The sequence below is a fragment of the Ictalurus furcatus genome, chromosome 4 (assembly GCF_023375685.1).
Source record: "Ictalurus furcatus strain D&B chromosome 4, Billie_1.0, whole genome shotgun sequence".
Classification (NCBI taxonomy): Eukaryota; Metazoa; Chordata; class Actinopteri; order Siluriformes; family Ictaluridae; genus Ictalurus; species Ictalurus furcatus.
Window position 1 is genome coordinate 6,279,737 of NC_071258.1, and position 20,264 is coordinate 6,300,000.

A 20,264-nucleotide genomic window follows, 5' to 3' on the forward strand; every position below is an offset into this window, starting at 1 on the left:
ATTACTTGCTAATGTAATGCTAATGATATTCTTGAAAGTTTGTTGGGTTATTCTTTTATTGGAACACAGTGGCCTTGGGTGCATTATATAAAGCTTTTATGTGCTGAAGGAATGATTCCCTAAAAACAAAACCTGGAACTAGAGATGTCCAGTTCACATTTTTTCCAGTCCGCTTTACAGTATGAAGGTCCTGATGTTGAAATAAGTTTATTAAGTTATTAAATGAGTAGTGTTTACTTTGCTTTTTTAAAAATCATTTTCCTCGGTTCATAAATTCACTTATTTATGAAGCCCATATACAGCCTGTATGATAATGATTTTATAATAACCATAAATTTGCATTTCCAACATTGTTATGAAGTACTATGTATGCCATCAACAAATTTTTAAAAGTGTCATACATGCGCAATTAGTAAAAACAAAGGAAGAATTTGCGAGTTAAGGAAAAAAATTGGAAAACAGTCATAATAATAATAATAATAATAATAATAATAATAGTAATAATAATAATAAGGGGAATTATTTTAACACTGTCATTTAAAGAAAAAGTTACATAGAAACTCAAATTTTACCTCAGGAGTTTTGATAAAAGCCCGACATAAATCCTACAGCCAGAGCCGTAGCTACAGGACAGGTAATGCAGGCACTTGCTTTGGACACTTTCCATGAAATTGTCAAATCTCAAAGCGCAGAACTCCCCAAAACCACCAATGAGCAATACCTGTAACCCCCCTAAAGGTGGCCCCATCTGGCAAGTATGTGGGACCAACACAAGTTTATTTTGACTTGCTGTGCTTTTCAAAATGAAGAGGACTTGCCTTTCTGGAAGCCAGAAAAGAAAGAGAAGAAAGAAGAAGAGGAATAATGCAATAATGTAATGATGTAATGGAACACTACTCCAGCACCATTTTGGCAAGCTAGGAGTCGGTGCATGGTTTGAAGAAGGTAATTAGTTTATCTAATTGGGAAGCTTGATCTAGCACTACATGCAGTATATACTGTATAGTAACACTGACACTTTCAGACCCTTATCCTATAGCTGGTTCATCATATTGCACATACACCGATCAGCCATAACATTAAAACTGCTGACCGGTGATGTGAATAACACTGATTATCTTGTTACATTGGCATCTTTCAATTTTATATTAGGCAACAAGTGAACAGTCAGTTCTCGAGGTTGATGTGTTGGAAGCAGGAAAAATGGGCAACCATAAGGATCCGAGCATTGTTACAGACCAAGTACACCCCTTCATGACAACAGTATTCCTAAATGCCAGAGGCCTCTTTGAGCAGGATAATGCTACACTGCAAAAATTGTTCAGGAATGTTTAGAGGAACATGCCAAAGAGTTCAAGGTGTTGACTCGGCCTCCAATTTCTCCAGATCTCAATCCTGCTGGACAAACAAGTCCGATCCACGGAGACTCCACCTCACAACTTATAGGACTTAAAGGATCTGCTGCTAACATCCTGGTACCAGATAGCACAGCACACCTTCAGAGGTCTTGTGGAGTCCATACCTCAACAGGTCAGAGCTGTTTTGGTGGCACAACTGGGAACTACACAATATTAGGCAGGTGGTTTTAATGTTATGGCTGATTGGTGTAGTTGGTTCAGTCCTTTGCGTTGTCCTGCCTGGGGGTCCTAAAGTCCCTCGAATCACCTCTGCCTACACAAGAGCACCTTTAAGCTGGATAAGGAGCCTGCAGCCTTTCCAATGGATGGGACTCATCTTTTCTTACTAAAGCCTCTAAGTGGACAACCTTCAAAACATATCAAGTATTGTGTTATTCTACATTGATTCTTTTAAAGTTTTAAAACAATGTGTTTGGTGCAATTATCAGTACCTGTGGGGGTACACTGTGTACATAGTGTTACAGGGAGTATCATCGTTGCCTCACGTTTGTATTCGATTCTGAGTTCGGGTTACTGTCTTTATGGAGTTTCTCAGCATGTTCTCCAGGTTTTCCTCCCACTGTCCAAAAACATTCAGGTAGGTGGACTGGCTACACTGTGTACGTAATGTACATGGTGCCCTCCCATGGAGTTCTGGGTGAATTTTCCCACAGTAACGCTGACTGAATTGAAGCACTTACTACAGATGAATTAGTGAAGGAGTCAATACCACTGTGGCATAATGTTAATTATTTACGGAGTCCTTTCACTAAATTTTATTTCCTCAATCATACTAAACTGTGAAGTTATTATATCATTTTACGTCAATCTCAGGTCTATTTCCAGCATTCAACCTTGGACTCGAGCTCAATCTTCTCAGGATGACCACTTGGGCAACATTTGACTGAAACTCCTATCTATCCATTGTGTCTGAGCATCATAGTCACATCTAGGCTTTAGTAAGAAAATATAAGTCCTATCCATTGGAAAGGCTGCAGGCTCCTTATCCAACATAAAGGTGCGTTGGTGTCTTGCTCTTTAGTGTTTACGACTTCTCAGTCCCATTGCAGATCTTTCATCCACCCACTCGCTCGCCTTGTATCGCTCTCAGTAGTGTACTACAAATTCAGAGTAATCCATTTCTCCCGACAAAACCAACACTCCCTGAACATTTACTTTGATAAGATGTGGCATAGTAAGTAATTGCTGTTCCCCTCCGCAGGTTTTAATATTGACATGAAACCTGCCATTGTCTCTGATGGAGGCTCTCTCAGATTATGATGACACTCTGTTATCCCAGTACAGGAGATTACTTCAGTGAGGACAGGCTCTGACAGACACATTCTCCTGCTTCTCGAAGTCACAGTTGCAGAATAGCAGATATGAAGCTGTCCCTACATGCTTAGCTGATTTACCAGAGATTATCCTGTGTGATCAATAAACTGATCAATAATGAGAGCGAGAAGGTCACCAATTAAAGGAATACTTCAGAGCGTTTGACCTTAATTTAACGCATCTTTAGTACACATACGATTACCACAGACACAAGTTTGGACTTGTTTGTGTGTGCTAAAACCGCCTGCCTAATATTGTGTAGGTCCCCCTTGTGCCGCCAAAACAGCTCAGACCTGTTGAGGCATGGACTCCACAAGACCTCTGCAGGTGTGCTGTAGTATCTGGAACCAAGACGTTAGCAGCAGATCCATTAAGTCCTGTAAGGTGTGAGGAGGGGCCTCCATGGATCGGACTTGTTTGTCCAGAACATCTCACAGATGCTCAGTCAGATTGAGATCTGGGGAATTTGGAGCCAAGTCAACACCTTGAACTCTTTGACATGTTCCTCAAACCATTCCTGAACCATTTTTGCAGTGTTCCAGAGTGCACTAATCTGCTGAAAGAGGCCACTGGCCTGAAGGGGTGTACTTGGTCTGCATCAATGTTTAGGTACGTGTCAAAGTAACATCTATAAGAATGCCAGGACCCAAGGTTTCCCAGCAGAACATTGCCCAGAGGATCACACTGCCTCTACCGGCTTGTCTTCTTCCCATAGTGCATCCTGGTAATGTGTCATTATATTATAGGAAAATAATCCGTGCCTGGGTGCTGTGATGCGGCTCAACACGAATCACTGTTACCAGTCACTGTGATATATTCCTCTTATAACCCTTGTGTGTTATTTCTTATTTAATACCAAATCCAGTCGTATGTTCAGTAGCACTTTCAACACATTTTCTTGACTTCTTGAGTTACGCAGGTGGATAAATGGGAAATTTTGTCTATTTTTATTGCTAGTACAGCATGTCAGGATAACAAAAAAGTCATTTGTGCTTTCCTGAAGGTTGTCTGGTATACTTGTGCCATCTGGCAGAATCTGAGGCACAACTGTGTTTACTTTGAATCAGGTTGGCTGTCCTGGTAACACATTCATATTTTTCCCCCCTCTGCTGTGTAACAGAAATAAAAAAATACTTCAGGACGTGCTGTTATTGAAAAATAATCCACTTTGGTGCTGTAGCAGTGACTCTGCTTTGCGTCTGGCTGCATCACATAAAAACTTTCCTCCTGCTTGATTTTACACTTGAATACCTTTTCTTATGACATATTTTCATTTGTATTAAGTTGAACGAATGTTTCATGAGATCAGTTTTCATCATGCAAGAAATGATGCACTTTTGGGTTTTTTTTTTAAAGTGTTTATTGTTTTTTGGTCATTTTCATCTCTTTCTCACTGAAATGAGCCATGGAGAAAAACAGAAGAACATTTACAAGAGTAACATGCAGGAGAGGCTGTGTGTGTGTGTGTGTGTGTGTGTGTGTGTGTGTGTGTGAGCGTGTGTGAGTGTGTGTGAGCGATGCAAACAGTAAGACCAGCATAAATACTCTGCCTCAGTGAGATGTTGTTATACTGTGCATTTCTACGAAATATCAGTGACCACACCGAACATAGTTTCTTCAAGTAATGCAAGAATATTATCATGGCTTATGAGTTTATATTACAAACGCAGGGAAGGTGGAAAACGTCAAGGCAAGAGGTGGTGAAAACAACACACCTGGCAACTAAAGAGAAATGCTACAGGGCTACAAAGAAACCTTGTGATCTCTTTCCTTACACGCCGACTGATCTCAGTTTCATCTCGGATAAAAGGTTTTATTCAGATTTTTTTGAGGGATGAGATTAATTAATCTGAGCTGATATGTCAACACTTTAGTCAGGACATTAGCTTGTAAAATAAATACAATAAATAAGTAGATCAATAATAGTATAAATCCAAAAAAATATATTTTTACATTGTAGGGAATGAATTCAGGTGGCTGCAGGGTCTCAAATGAAATAAGGACTCAACTGCAAAATCCAGCTTCGTCTGTTATTTCAAATAAATCTGGTTTTTTTTTTTGTTTTTTTTTTTACTAAAGTAACAATTACCCATGCGATTCTTAGCACATTTCAATCAACGTGGCTTTGATAAATCCTGGATGAAAAGTTGCACCAAATATTCATGTGCTAATGAAGTGTATTCAGGCAGGTGATAATAAGCAGACCATGCAGCGATAAAAAAAAAATATATATATATAAATAAATAAATAAACAAAACAACATTGAGACCTGCTGGAAATCATTTTTTCAAAGTGCACTGAAGGTGTGAAGGCTTCAGAGAAAACAAAGCAAGCACAAATAATCATCGTTAGCGCGTTGAGTCAAATTAATGGTGCGTCAAGTGTCTCGGGGAAAAAAATAAAAGCAGAGGAAACGTTACAAGCTTCTCAACTTCTTTAAAACGTGATGAAGAGAAGTGTATAATCGGGCAGCAGGATGGCTGTGGATATGAAGAAGCTGAGATGAGACGAGGCAGAGTGTCGCTTTAGACACCTGCTCGGGCTGCTCGGGCTTTTGTCCGTGTTTTTTTCCCCCCTCATTTCTGTCGCTCATTAGTCAAACGCTTTCACTGCGAGCTCAAGAGTCTTTTGAAATGAGGAAGGATTGAAGAGTTTTGTAAGAATTATATAAAGATACTGTAAGTAGAGACGTGTCTTTTAAATAACAACAAAAGATGTTCTCTGTATGGGTGAGGACAAATTTAATGAAAGAGTTCCGTTTCAGTACAGGGGGTCGTGTACGGCGTTAGACGTTCATAGCTAATACACGAGTCTGCTATACTTATGCGGCGTGAAATTTTTGATTCTGATTTCGGATCATTTTCTAGAATAACCGCTCTGACTGTAGTGCTGGCTGCGAAGGTTTCTCGGTAACATGACGAGCTGCGTTTTCGTTTTATTAACCTCAAGAGAGGACCGACTCTAACCAAAGTTGTAACAAAAAGTTGTCTTGTGGACGTTCCACAACATCGAGAGGAACTGTAACGGTAACACTTTACAGTAACAGTACATGAATAATCATGCACTCGTACATGAATGAATACTTATTCAAATATGGACTAATCATGAACTGATGAAGAGATAACCTTAACGACGACGTGAGGCTTATGAACGCATGCGTGAATAACGACCACCTTAAGTACGTTTCTTAGTCACTGTATTAATTAACGCATAGGGGTAAACTAAATCACACATGCTCTATAAGAAAGAATATTTCAAATTAAACGTGCATAATGTCAAATCGTTTATATAATTTCCCATGTGCAGCCACGTACACAAACATCATTGGATGGCGCTGGATAACTTTCATAATTGACATCGATCCTTCTTTTAAATGAACCCTTGTGGGCAAAAGAACAGTGGTCTGTTCCGGGTCCTAGCCATCCAGAACATGTACTAGTACTACAGTGGGATTTCAAGAGAAATGGATGGTGGATGATGTGAAACGGGTTGAGATGAAATTATTGGTGTTTATTATTAGTGCGTCTTTCTACGTTCAATAAGAAGGCTCAAGGATAAAAAATGATTAAAGTAATCCAGCGCCATCCAGTGATGTTTGTGTACACAGTCGCACATGGCAAATTATATAAACGATTAAAAAGGATGCACATTTAATTCATATTCTTGCTTATAGAGCATGTTTGATTTAGTTCACCACTGTGTGTTAATTAATACATTACCTAACGAACATGTACTAACGTGTATTTAAGGTGGTTGTTATTCAGGCATGAATTCATAAGACTCACATCATAGTTAAGATTAGCTCTCGATTAGTTCATGATTAGTACATGCCTTAACTCATCATTAGTTCATGATATAGTAAGTATTAATTCAGGTATTACCGCGTGATTATTCATATTGTAACTATAAATCGCTAAAACTATTACGAGTCTTTCTTTAAAAAATAAAAATGATAATAGTTGGCAAATTGCTGTGGCGTAAAAGGAAAACACTTCAAGATGTTACTGTAAAATAATCAACTTAAGGGTGGTAACAGTTTGCTTTGTGTTGTTGATTACTTCTCTATAAGAGCAGTCATTTTTATTATTTACATATAAATAGTGAATACAGCAGTTATATCGCAACATTAGCAATTCAGTTACTGTTCTCTTATTCTAACCTTATTATTGTAGGTGCTACACTGTAAAACCGGATAAGTTCATTTAGCTCAAAAAATTTGAGGAAACTAATTACCTCAAAATTTTTAAGTTGATAAATCAATTTCTTTAAGCCAAATACACTTAAATTACAAAGTTTGAGTACAATTTTTGTTATATTTAAGTGTATTTGGCTTAAAGAAATTGATTTATCAACTTAAAAATGTTGAGGTAATAAGTTTCCTCAAATTTTTTGAGTTAAATGAATGTATCCGGTTTTACAGTGTACCTGCTTCCTGTCTCTAATAACTACTCTTTCTGGAAATGTGCAGATTAATTAAAGTCTAATAGAGTGATATTCAAAATATATATTCGAAATATTTTCACTTGCTTATATGTCTTTTTTTTTTTTGCATTGTAGTAGGTCTAATTTTATAGTGGAAACAGCAAAAAAAAAAAAAAAAAAATATCTTAACCAATCAAAACGTCTTGAATAGAGGTATAAAAATTGTATTTCATTATTTGTAAGTGGTTTTGGATAAAAGTGTCTGCTAAATGAATAAATGTAAATGTAAATGTAATATTTCCTGTAAAAATATGATTTGCACTAATTTCAGGCATAAATTTCCATCCATCCATCCATCTTCTATACCGCTTATCCTTTTCAGGGTCACGGGGGACCTGGAGCCTATCCCCAGGGAGCATCGGGCACAAGGCGGGGTACACCCTGGACAGGGTGCCAATCCATCGGAGGGCACACTCACATACACACTCACACACCCATTCATACACTACAGACACTTTGGACACGCCAATCAACCTACCATGCATGTATTTGGACTGGGGGAGGAAACCGGAGTACGCGGAGGAAACCCCAGCAGCACGGGGAGAACATGCAAACTCCGCACACACAGGGCCACGGTGGGAATCAGGCATAAATTTGTCTTGTTCAAATACAAAAGTATTTACTTCTGGAAAATCAGATGCTTCGTGATTATGGTTTATCCTAATCATCTCATGATGAGAAATATTTCCCCTCGATATCGTTTTTGCAGTAAAAGTGACGGGAAATCCCAAGATACTTGCGTATTTAAGGAAATGCGAAAACGGTCTTCACATGATAGTCATTTATCAGGTTTCGGTGTTATATGAGTATTTAAACAGTCAGAAGTCCTGAAAGACAGTTGTAATTACTGAGAAACCGCTAACACCTATGATAAAAAGATAAGTGTATAGAAACACTAATAGGCACTAATTATCATCAGAGTGTGAAGCCAAATTAATAGCGTGTCAAGTGTGTCTGGGGGCTAAAAAACAAAAACAACAACAACAACAAAAAAAAAACAGGCAAAGCTACTCGACTTCTTGTTAATGTTCTCAAATCAGTGCTGTATTCACTACTTATATACTCATTAGCTATTCATTAACGTCTAATATAAAACATGAAGCGTTACCAGGTAATCATCCGATCGCTAAACTCGGAACAGGATTTGATCAAATGAGGTACGATAGCACGTAAAGGAGCTCAAGTGTTGAGAAGGTTTTATGTATACAAGACAATAGCAATTTTTCCTAAATATTTTTTACAAGGTCAGGATCTTGTGCTTGATTAGCTATATTTAGCCTGTCAATAGCAGTGAGAAATTGTGCACAGGAACTCATTTCTACCCGTAAAAAGGAGAAGCTTCTGTGGCATGCAGGTAATATTACGAGCCTTTTTTTTTTAAACATTTTTTTTTTAACCCCCCTGAAGGCACCACTGATACCTTACGAACACTTAAATGCTTCCGTTTATTTTGTTATGTTTTATTATACGGCGTTTATGGTGGCTGTAGATTACGATCTGAACCAAAACTGACATCATTTATGGCGTCTTTTCTCATTTTGATAGCAGACAACCAACAGTTTAAAAATGATAAACCATACAGGGAGAGGGCTTTGTGAGAATCTCCCTAATACGTTAATACTGCGAAGGTTTTATTGCAGACCCCCCTTCCAAAGCTGCCACTGGGCTCATATTAGCTTTGCATCTTCGCCTGAGAGGACTCCTCTAAAAAAAAAATAAAAAAAAAAATCCATGGCTTACGTCGTGACACGAAGTCCAGTTTACTATTTGTGATTTTGTTCTTCGACGCTTTTTTCCGCATTTAAACGCGACGCTTTTTCTACCCCCACTGAGCATGTGCAAAGGCTTCTGTTGTGGCATGTTGATGTCTTTAATCTCACTATATACTCAGTTACTATAAATACAGTAGTTACATTGCTTTGTTCGGTTTAATGCTAGAACACTTCATTTTAAAGCCTATGATTGTTCATATTTACAATACTATAATGTCCACCCCCCCCCCCACCCAAAAAAAAAACAACTAAAAAAAACCCCCAAAACATTTAAGTGCCGCTCATATTCATTTCTAGTCATAAGAACAGTGCTATATGGTCACTCACTGTGGAATCCAACATGGCTGCTAGGCTCGGGATGTGAGTAAATATCGCAGTTACGCTCCTGAAACACTTTGAGAACCTGTATTTTAGTCAAGCAGAGAACAAGAAGTCAGTAGTTCTGAACTAGCAAGAGAATGAACACGACGGACAAAAGGACATTGAATGAACAGGAGACACTGTGTTAAGATAAGAAAACAAAACCAAACAAAAGAACACATTCCCTTCTATGTACTGCAGGTGTTAATCTCTGAAAAGAGTTCTGTCTCTGAGTTTATTTATTTATTATTAAGAGCAACCAGATTGAGATGATTCGTCCTTCCTCGTGCAGCGGGTACGCGCCAAATCCAGTGTGTGTTTTTCGGTAATACACTCCTGTTCTGGGAAGAGTCAGGGACCTCGCATCTCTGCTGTTTGCGTGTGTGTGTGTGTTGCTTGAGAACAGATGCGTCGATGTTTTGCTGTTTCACTTCCTGTCTTTTTCTACAATCATAAACAGCTTTACCTACAAAATACCGTGAGATATTGCCTTGTTGAACCAATCTGTGCTTTGAAAGATTTAATTATGGTAGTCAGTTCATTTTGCTGCAGTTAGCAGGAACAAGAAATCATGTCTGAAGGTTAGGTTCTGAGATGCTGCCTCTTTGTTCCTGTAGGGCCTCGAATGATCCAAGTGCCTGAAACACATTGAAACAGGCATAAGTTAAAAAAAACAACAAAAAAACCCCAGCATTCTAAATGTCACTTTATTTTCAGCAACTTTAAGTGTAAAATATTTACGCAGGGAAATCTGCACGTCTTTAGAGCTGCAGCTGCTTAAATTGAGTTGTGTCCTGAATCGCATACTTATGCACCATTCTACGCCATTTTGCAGTATAAATATTGCGAGTAGTGTGTACACATTGAAAATTCCAACGAGAAGAAGTGCACTTCAAGTGTCCGTGCGATGCACTTATTGAACCGTAAAAGCGAACTGTGGAATGTTGGACACTTCATGCACTCAACGGTCGAAGGTTTGCTTATGTAGCGGAAGCGGGGAAGGGCTACCAGGTGCTCACGCTAGCTCAAATTTGCTCAGATTTAAAAAAGAAAGGAGTGTGTACCAAATACACACTAAATCGAGGCGGAATTACTACGTTTTGCATTTGTGGGGCACTATGTGACTTAAATGTTCACATTGCCAGCAGCCATGGCCACAACCATTTTGAATCGTCCGAGTAAAATTCGCCTGAGGAGACGATTAGGCCACTGTCTGATGGTGACTGAGGTCCTGTTGGGCATAAACAGTAACACTGACATAAACAGTAAAATGAAGAAATGAGTTTTTCATTGACTCTGGGTATTCTGCTAATGCGTCTTTCATTTGAGACGATACTATCCTTCTAAAATTCATACACTAGACGGTAGAGTATATAGTGCATGGTGTAAGTGCATAGTTATAGTATGCCATTCAGATTTAGCAAGTCACCTGCAGGAAGTTCACGCCTCTGGGGTTGCCAGAGATTGCCAGAAGCATCCTATTAGTTTGCTTTATATTCTTCCATCTCATGCAGTGGCAGTTACTTCTTTCTTAATGAAGCTTGTTTCTAAATCGGGGTCAGGAAATCGTAATGTGTGAGCAGAATGTAGGTTATTTTATGGTTTTTTAGGCTATTTTATGTTGATTTTTTTTTTTTTGGCTAATTTGATGTGCTCTCCTGTAAAGACAACAGGAGAAAGAAATTGCTTAAAGATTGATAAGCAATCTATGTCCCCATAGATCTGTTTGGATGGGATTAAATGTACAAGGGTTCCAGGGGTAATTTCCGATTTCCTATTATGCTGTGATTTTACATCCATCCAGATCGGCCATGTCAGCGTTATTCTCCACCCGCCAAACAAAAAAGTCATTTGTGCTTTCCTGAAGGTTCTCTGGTATACTTGTGCCATCTGGCAGAATCTGAGGCACAACTGTGTTTACTTTGAGTCAGGTTGGCTGTCCTGGTAACACATATTCATATTTTTCTTTCCCCCCTCTGATGTGCTGTTATTGAAAAATAATCCACTTTGGTGCTGTAGCAGTGACTCTGCTTTGCGTCTGGCTGCATCACATAAAAACATTCATCCTGCTTGATTTTACACTTGAATGCCTTTTCTTATGGCATATTTTCATTTGTATTAAGTTGGATGAATGTTTTACGAGATCAGTTTTCATCATGCAAGAAATGATTCACTTTTTTTTTAAGTGTTTATTGTTTTTTGGTCATTTTCATCTCTTTCTCACTGAAATGAGCCATGGAGAAAAACAGAACATTTACAAGAGTAACATGCAGGAGAGGCTGTGTGTGTGTGTGTGTGTGTGTGTGTGTGTGTGTTGTTTACTTACCAGTGTTGAAGAACATGTCAGATTTCCACATTTGGATCTGTGAAACCTTTCTTGCCTTCATTCACCAGGACAGGTTTTTCTGTCCTTGTGTGCCACACGAGAATCTGCACAAATGTATCATAAAATCGAAAGTATTTATCCAGTTTATCCAACAAAAAACAACAACAACAACAAAATGTCTTCTGCTCTTGTGCATCTGCAGGGTTTAAACTTTCAAAATGTTCACAACTCTAAGTGTGTGATGTGTTTCCCTAACACTGAATTCTCAGTGCTGTAGTGCACTTGGCTCCACTTCTATTCCACACACACACACACACGCACGCACACACACACACACATATGCAAAGCTCTCAGCAGAGGTGTACCAGCTGCAGTCTTTTCCAAACTGAACACTGTGAGAAAAACAGTGTACTCAAATGAATGCTTCGAAAACTAGATTTCAATTCTACACTGTGTCCATCAACTATTCAAAAATGATAGGTAATATATGCGCCACCATGCTGCCTAATAACTAATATAAATATGCAGCATCATGCTTCCTGATCGTTCCTGTAAATATGCACCACCCCGCTTCCTCTGAAACACTTGTTATTGTGCTGAGAAATAAGCAGTGAGGCGGCTGCAGCGTTCGAGCCGAGGAAGGCACTAATAATGTTTGCTTAGGTGTAGATGGTCCTTCATACTGATTATTCATAAAGGATAAGATAAACCTCATCTTTCTTCCCTCAGATTTATTCCCTCGTGCCCTGAGTGACTGAGAGCTGACTCTTCCATCCTCATGCCCACTTAACCAGGTTAAAAGGCTAACTGTGGCATTTGATTTGAGTAGTGGGATTAATTATGCGTGCACGTGTGTGTGTGTTTTACGATATGGTAACTCCCTGGTATTTAATAGTTAAATATTTAATAACTGAAGTAATTTGCTTATAGTGTTATAGGGCATATACTGTATAAAATAATATACTTTTAATAATAGGTAGAGACTGGTGAAAATGAAGTGAAATATAGGACAACAAAAACTCGTTCCTGATTCATTTTCATATGAGGTGGTCTGAAATTTTTACTGCAGCCACTGCATAATCTTCTATGGAGGGAAAACAGTGAGTTAGGATTCATACTTTCTCAGCACATGCTCTTTAGTTTCAACTTTGTATGAATTTTTTGTGGCCTCAGGTTGAGTTCATATGGGGTTCACTTTGCAACTTGAGAATGCAAGTACAAAAACGAATGCAAGAAAATATACTGGAGTACTTGAAGTCAAGGTCTAAAATCTGACATGTATGTACTCTATGTATGCATGTTTGTGTTCATATAAACATGTGCTGCCTGTTTCAAATCCCCCCACAACATTTCAATAGGATTCAAATCCAGGCTTTGACTAGGTCATTCCATAACCTTCTATTTCTTCTTTTTGAGCCATTCCTTGGTGGATTTGCTAGTGTGCTTAGGATCATTATCCTGTTGAAAGGTCCACTTTTGCTTCAACTTCAACTTTCAGAAAGATGGCCTCACATTATCTTCAAGCACTCTTTGATATGATGCAGAATTCATAGTTGAATCAATGAATGCAAGCTGTCCAGACTCTGAGGCAGGAAAGCAACCTCAAACAATAACATTTCCACCACCGTGCTTCACAGTTGGTATGAGGTGCTTCCCCTCAAAAGCTGTCTTTGGTCTGTGCCGAACATGTCTGCGGTTACTGTGGCCAAGCAGCTCTATCTTTGATTCGACTGTCCTGAGCACATTATTCCAAAAGGCCTGGTCTTTGCCTATATGCTCATTGGCAAATTGTAGTCTTGCTCTAATGTTCTTTTTTTTACTGAAAAGGCTTTTTCCTGGCACGCCTCCCATGCAGGTCAAATTTGTGCAATTTCTTTCTGATTTCTAGAAGCATGCACTTTGACACCAATAGTTGCAGGACTTACTAGCAGATCCTGTGATTAAATTTTGGGGTTCTTGGAGACTTCATTTTGCACGGTCTGCTCTTGGGCTGAATTTAACGGGACGGCCAGTCCTGGACAAATTGGCAGTTGTTTGAAATCTGCGCCACTTGTAGATAATTTTCCTTACAGTGGAATGATGTATTTCAAATAATTTGGAGATCTTTTTAAATCCTTATACCAGACTCATAGGCATCCACAACTTTTTTTCTGAAGGCCTTTCAGAGCTCTTTAGATCTTACCGCATAGCATAGCAAAGTTTCTAATGTGGTACATTGTGTTTGTGATATCGATAAAAAGTGAGAAAGTTGTTATGGGAGTCCCTATGACTTGTTTGATATGAAATGTTTTGTTAAGTCAATAAGAAGTAGTTTTCTTCAGTCTACTTGTCCACCTGGCAATTATGAATCAAAAGCTAATAGCGGAATATGAAATAAACCACCTGGGCAACTCACCATTTGGCAACTCTGCTGTTGTATAATTCTCATCATTTTCACATAAGTTACTACATATTTTAAATTTCAATATAGTGGAAATGAATGGACCAGGAATTACGGACCTGCTACGCCGTATAAAGGTTATTCGGTCAGTGGAAATACAACGTAAAACTATTGATTCAATTTGTGAAACTGATTTTATAATAAAAACATCCCCGTTACCTTAGTGCAATTAGCAGCTTTCGGTTCCAGGTCATTGAGAGTGACGAGTTCTCGGAGCAGGCTGCTCTCCTGGTAGCCCCCCTTAACCCCCCGCAGTTTGAAATAGGCTTGCGGTTTGAACAGGATGAGACGCAAGTTGATGGCGAATCCCGCCATGTCAATAGCAAAAGGTCGGTGAGGATCAAACACTGTTTTCCATCCGTATACTTTGCCAGCGGCGTTGACCTTGGGGGACTCGTAGCGCAAGCCTCCAACAAAAGCTACTGGCCAAACGGACACCTTACGCGTGGAGCGCATCTGCGGAGACAGAGAGACATGGCACAGAGTAGGTGTTAATCAGTGTGTACACTACTGAAGAAGTTAATTTGTCTCACATTTTTTTCAGTATACTCCTCTGGAAAGCACTGAATATGAGACTAGAATGACACTGCTGTAAATATATATTTTTTCTAAGGCTGTCTAATGATCAAAAATAATTAATACAGATTAATCATATTCTGTGTAGTTAAATATTACAATTTTGAGGTACTTCTACATATTTGACTCTAGTGAAAAGCATTTACGATTGCAGCATGTAATTGTGCTAGTTCTGCAGTATTTGTTAGATTCTGTTTAACATGGCTGATGATGCTTTGAGTTTTTGGTTTGGGAATTGTCAAATGCGCCATCATAGGGCACTGGGGACTGTGCATGGTACAGGATTGGCATTGAAAATACAGACCCTAGGTTCAGAGCTGAAGTGCTGATGTTAGAGGATTATTACTCCAGTATTAATACAGGATGTTCTGGATTGTTGGACCAAAAATTGCTTGGTTGATTTCCATGTTTGTTGTATTTCTGTCCACTAAATGAAAGAGCGTTATGAGTACATTTTTAGGCCTGTCCCCTAAAACACCCCCTCAGTTAAATGTCTTCCTCTGTTGTAGTCCATCCCCCACAAGGTTCGACATGCTGTGTGGTCTGAGATGCTTTTGTCTTCTGCTGTTGTAGCCCACACAACTCAAGGTTCGAAGTATTGTGCATTCTGAGATGCATTTCTGCTCATCATGGTTTTAACGTGTTGTTATTTAAGTTAACGTAGCCTTCCTGTCAGATCGAACCAGTCTGGCCATTCTCCTCTGACCTCTCTCATCAACAAAGGATTTCTGCCTCCACTCACTGGATGTTTTTTATGCCTCTGCCTACAGGCATTATGCTTTCAGGTTGTCCAAGATTCTCGTTAGCATGATATCTCAAGTACGAGTGTTTGAATGTTTGTATGATTTACAGTATTTGGAATTGTTGTTGTAACCAGCAGATGAACTGATTAGATTTTGGAATTGACCTAAATAGGGTCAGGGTCAGAGCAAGGTCAAATGTCAGAAATAGTTTTTCTTCAATAGCTTCTTCTGTGTTGTATGTCTATTTTAATGGTATTTGGGGCATACAAATGAGTAACAAGAAAGACTAGACTTGGTGGTGGTGGAGGCATTCTCGTCTACGCCACTGGTGTTGAGTTCTACTTGTAAACTCTGGCAATTGTTGTGAAAATCCCAGATCAGCAGCTTCTGAAATACTCAAACCAGTTCATCACATCACAGTTTTTTCCTATTCTGATGTTTGATATGTTTGAACATTAACTGAAGCTCTTGACCTATATCTGCATGATCTCATGCAATTCACTGCTGACACATGAATGGCTGATTGGATAATTGCATGAATGCAGGTTCACAGGTGTTCCTAATAAAGTGGTCAGTCAGTCTATATTAGGGTTTGTTCAGACGTTTCCTTTTCCAGTCAAAAAAATTACTCCTTGTTTGTCTGAGCTACTGAGGTCTCCCACTCCAAACTATTTTCTCCCTAATGGCTGAAGTGGACAGCTTGTGCACAGAGCCTATTAGAGCCATCCAGACAGTCTGTATGCCCTGATCTCTGAGGACTGGTGAGACAGACAGACCTCACAAACAGATAAAGTGGCACGACTGGACGTAAGCAGGTATCAGACTGAGAAAGAAAAAAAAGGCACTCTTTAATCTTTCTGCATCCTCCTTGCTCCTCGCTCGCTTCCTCCATCCATAGTCTGCTATACAACACGAGTGGTTCACAACATGAAAGGAATCAGGCTAATGAATGGTAAAAATGGAGCTCGGGGCACTGTAGTTGTTCTGTGCTTGCATGTACTCCACCAGCCAGAAGTACCTGAAAGTTTTTTCTAAAGGGAGTGAGAAACTGCTGCATTTTTCTTATTTTATTTTGTACTTCAGTCAAATTCAACAGAAAGCTGGTGCTTGAATCAGTAATATAAATGGGATGGCTGGCTCATGTCCCATAACTACTTATCTGTAATTCTGTAATCTATACTCCATTACCCTAACTGTGCAAGAATCATTTTACAATTCATTTGGCAACAAATCACACTGTACTTGGCACTAGGTACCTATCATTCAAGAATAAAAAAAACCTCTCTCATATACAGTCGTGTGAGAGTGTAAGTACACCCCATAGAATTTTTTTTTTTTTTTTTTTTTTTTTTTTTTTTTTTTTTACATATTTGGACAAGCATTTGATCATCTTTGAAACAGTGCCTATTACCACAAAACCACAAGGAAAAATAGCTTTTGGAATAACATTTATTCAACAGAAATATCAATAGATGTGATATTCTTCTGTGGAAAAAGTAAGTACAACAGAAATAGCTTCTTGTAGGCGTTTTGCATAATTGTCCAACGGTCCCTGACATCGACTTGCTGGAAATTTTGACCACTCTTCCATGCAATATTCTTTCAGTTCCATGATGTTTGAGGGTTTTCTTGCATGTACTGCATGTTTCAAATCCCCCCACAACTTACCAGTGGGATTCAAATCCAGGCTTTGACTAGGTCATTCCATAATCCTCCAATTCTTCTTTTTGAGCCACTTCTTGGTGGATTTGCTCGTGTGCTTAGGATCATTATCCCGTTGAAAGGTCCACTTTCAGTTCAACTTCAACTTTCGACAGGTGGCCTCACATTATCTTCAAGCACTCTTTGATATGATGCAGAATTCATAGTTGAATCAATGAATGCAAGCTGTCCAGTCACTGAGGCAGTGAAGCAACCCCAAACCATAACATTTCCACCACCGTGCTTCACAGTTGGTATGAGGTGCTTCACCTGAAAAGCTGCCTTTGGTCAGCACCAAACAAATCTGATGTTACCTACTGTTTTCTGTGCAGAGCACATTATTCCCAAAGGCCTGGTCTTGCCTATATGCTCATTAGCAAACAGTAGTCTTGCTCTAATGTTCTATTTAGACATCAAAGGCTTTTTCCTGGCATGCCTCCCATGCATGTCAAATCTCTTTCTTATTGTAGAAACATGCACTTTGACACCAACAGTTGCAAGACTTACTAGCAAATTATTAAATTGATTAAAGTGATTAAATTTTGGGGTTCTTGGAGACTTCCTTTTGCATCAGACAGTCTGTTCTTGGGCTGAGTGTGCTGGGACAGCCAGTCCTGGACAAATTGACAGTGGAATGATGTATTTCAAATAATTTGGAGATCTTTTTAAATCCCTTGCCAGACTCTTAGGCATCCACAACATTTTTTTCCCTAAAGGCCTTACAGAACTCTTTAGATCTTGGCATGATGACACCACACACCTCAATAGCAAAGGGAACACCAGACAGATATGAGAGGGGTATAAATAACCTGCACTCCCTAAGCAGGTTCTAATCACTGGCACCCAATCTTGAACACCTGATTCTAATTTTATGGATTTGAAGGTGTGATAAATGTAAGGGTGTCTTTACTTTTTCAATTTGACTGATCTGTTGTTTTTTTTTATTATTTAAATTGTGAAAATTACTACAAAATGTCAGTTTTATGTGTCATTTGACAGTGTATCACCTTTATCAATAGGCACTGTTTCAAAGAGGATTAAATGTTTGCTTGTCTAAATATGTAAAAAAAAAAAAAAAAAAAAAAAATTCCATGGGGTGTACTTATTTTTTCACATGACTATTTATTTGATTTTTTTTTTTTAAAAAAAGATTATTTATTGGATATTTACTGGAATACAGAGTACAGCTACATCCAGGACAGTCTCAGGGGAAGGCTGGCAGCAGCAGGCTGGCCTAGTTTACTGTACAGTGCTTTTCCTGTTTTGGCCATTCTTAGAGCTGTGCTTGCTTTCTGCTCTGTTGGAGAGGCGAGAGATGAGAGAGATCTGATGAGGCAAGCCGCACTTCTGAAGTCGGGACAGTCTAAAGGGAGATTCACGTATACTTGAATGCTATCGGCCTGTCTGACAGAGTGAGCTGGGGATTGTGTTGATGTCAAAGAGGCAGCGAGGTAGTGAACTCTGAAGACAGTCATAAAAAAACAGACTAATTGATGAGTTTCCGGCGTACGGCTCCGACTCCGACTCCCGTTTTGAATCTGATAGCGTAGCTTTTTTATTCAGACTACAAATTGATGAAGGATAGACGGAATGAGTGCGCCACGTTGCTGAATAATGACGCTGCCACAGCAACAGAGAGCTGCTCTACTTTTATTTTCACGCAGATTGAGGTTTTGAGCTTAGGACATCAGGATCCATTTCCTCTGGGGCTGAGAGAATGATGAGAGAACTGCTGACTGAATTCCTATAAAGCTTGAGAATTCATCATCACTTTCACTTCTTCTCCAGAGTAATGTACTTATCTGACTGGGTGTACATTTCTATCAGGCAGGCAGCTTGTTGAGTGTCTTGTCCTCGACTACATGCATGACTCACTTCTATTGCTGCGAATGGTCCCAAATAGATATCCTAAGGGTTTGAACTTCCCAAAAACAGACTTGAGTGGATAATCTTACCTAGATACTGTATATTTGTACACCTGGAAACAGTGTTAAAACTGTGTTAAATTGACCTCATAAACTAAATATCCATCCATCCATCCATCTTCCATACCGCTTGTCCTACACTGGATCAGGTGGGATCCTGGAGCCTATCCCAATGAACCTGGAGCACAAAGCGGGGGTCACCTTGGATGAAGTGCCTACCCATCGCAGGGCACAATCGGACACACACTCACATACCCATTCACATGATAATTTGGCATCACACCTAAGGACAATTTGGAAATGCCAGTCAGCCTACAGTGCATGTCTTTGGACTGGGAGACTAATCCAGAGTACCCAGAGGAAACTGCCGAAGCACATGGACAACATGCAAACTCCACGCGCACCGGGCACAGGTGGGATTCGAACCCCCAAGCCCGGAGGTGCTAGGCAATTATAACTTCTGTCTACCAGCAAAAGAATGACTAAATCTAAATATAAAAAATAGGTTTTGCTTTGTTGTTGTTATCATATACAGTACATTAAGCAATGTTACATATTTTAAAAGTGTTTTAGAACGTCCCTGAGTCAGCAGTTTTGAGCCGGGTCTTCGTGTCTTGAGAACATATTCAAAACCATGCACTTTAATTACACGTGTGATGTATTCCAAATCTGTATGGAAATGCATCCATGTTGCGCAGCACTGTATGCTAGTCTCAGAACGAGCCGGAAACTACGACTGTTCTTCACGGTCGTGGCCATTTATTTTCAGTGACTCCACCAGCATTGTTCTATTTTAGTGAAATCCAACACTTCAGGCCCAAACTTGCCTTTTTCATTTACGCTTTCAGGTCGCCCATGTATGCTTCAGCTCCGGTTGCAGCAGTTCATTACACATTGTTTTGATATATGCATAAATATTACACAGTTGTTAGAGAAAAAATGGCTGGAAGGTATTGATTTCTTTCTTCTCCTTTTATTTATTTATTTTTTATAGCTGCTGTGAGTTGCTGTTCTTACTGTCTGTTTTACCAGGATAAGAATGTGGAAAAGTAAGTGAAAGAGCAAAGAAAGAGAGCAGAGAGAATGACAGAAACGTGAGGAAGATGACAATGGAGACAGGCAGGATATAAAAGTTTCTGTCACAGAGACAGAAACCATTAAGGCAGCCAAGACCAAGGATGAGATCTGTGTATACCCAAAACTACAT

The 20,264-nt window shown here is 39.2% G+C and overlaps 1 protein-coding gene across 2 annotated transcripts in view; it reads right to left on the reverse strand.

The window, feature by feature from the left end:
* Positions 1-7,145: 7,145 nt before the first annotated feature.
* b3gat1a (beta-1,3-glucuronyltransferase 1 (glucuronosyltransferase P) a) overlaps positions 7,146-20,264 on the reverse strand; it is a 118,546-nt gene continuing 105,427 nt past the window's right edge. For both annotated transcript variants that reach the window (XM_053622665.1, XM_053622666.1), the window contains 3 exons: positions 14,272-14,568; positions 11,673-11,776; positions 7,146-9,984 (listed from right to left, as the gene is read on the reverse strand). In XM_053622665.1, the coding sequence (XP_053478640.1) occupies positions 11,690-11,776; positions 14,272-14,568 (384 nt within the window). In that variant the 3' untranslated portion in view covers positions 7,146-9,984; positions 11,673-11,689. The remainder of the gene's footprint in view (positions 9,985-11,672; positions 11,777-14,271; positions 14,569-20,264) is intronic.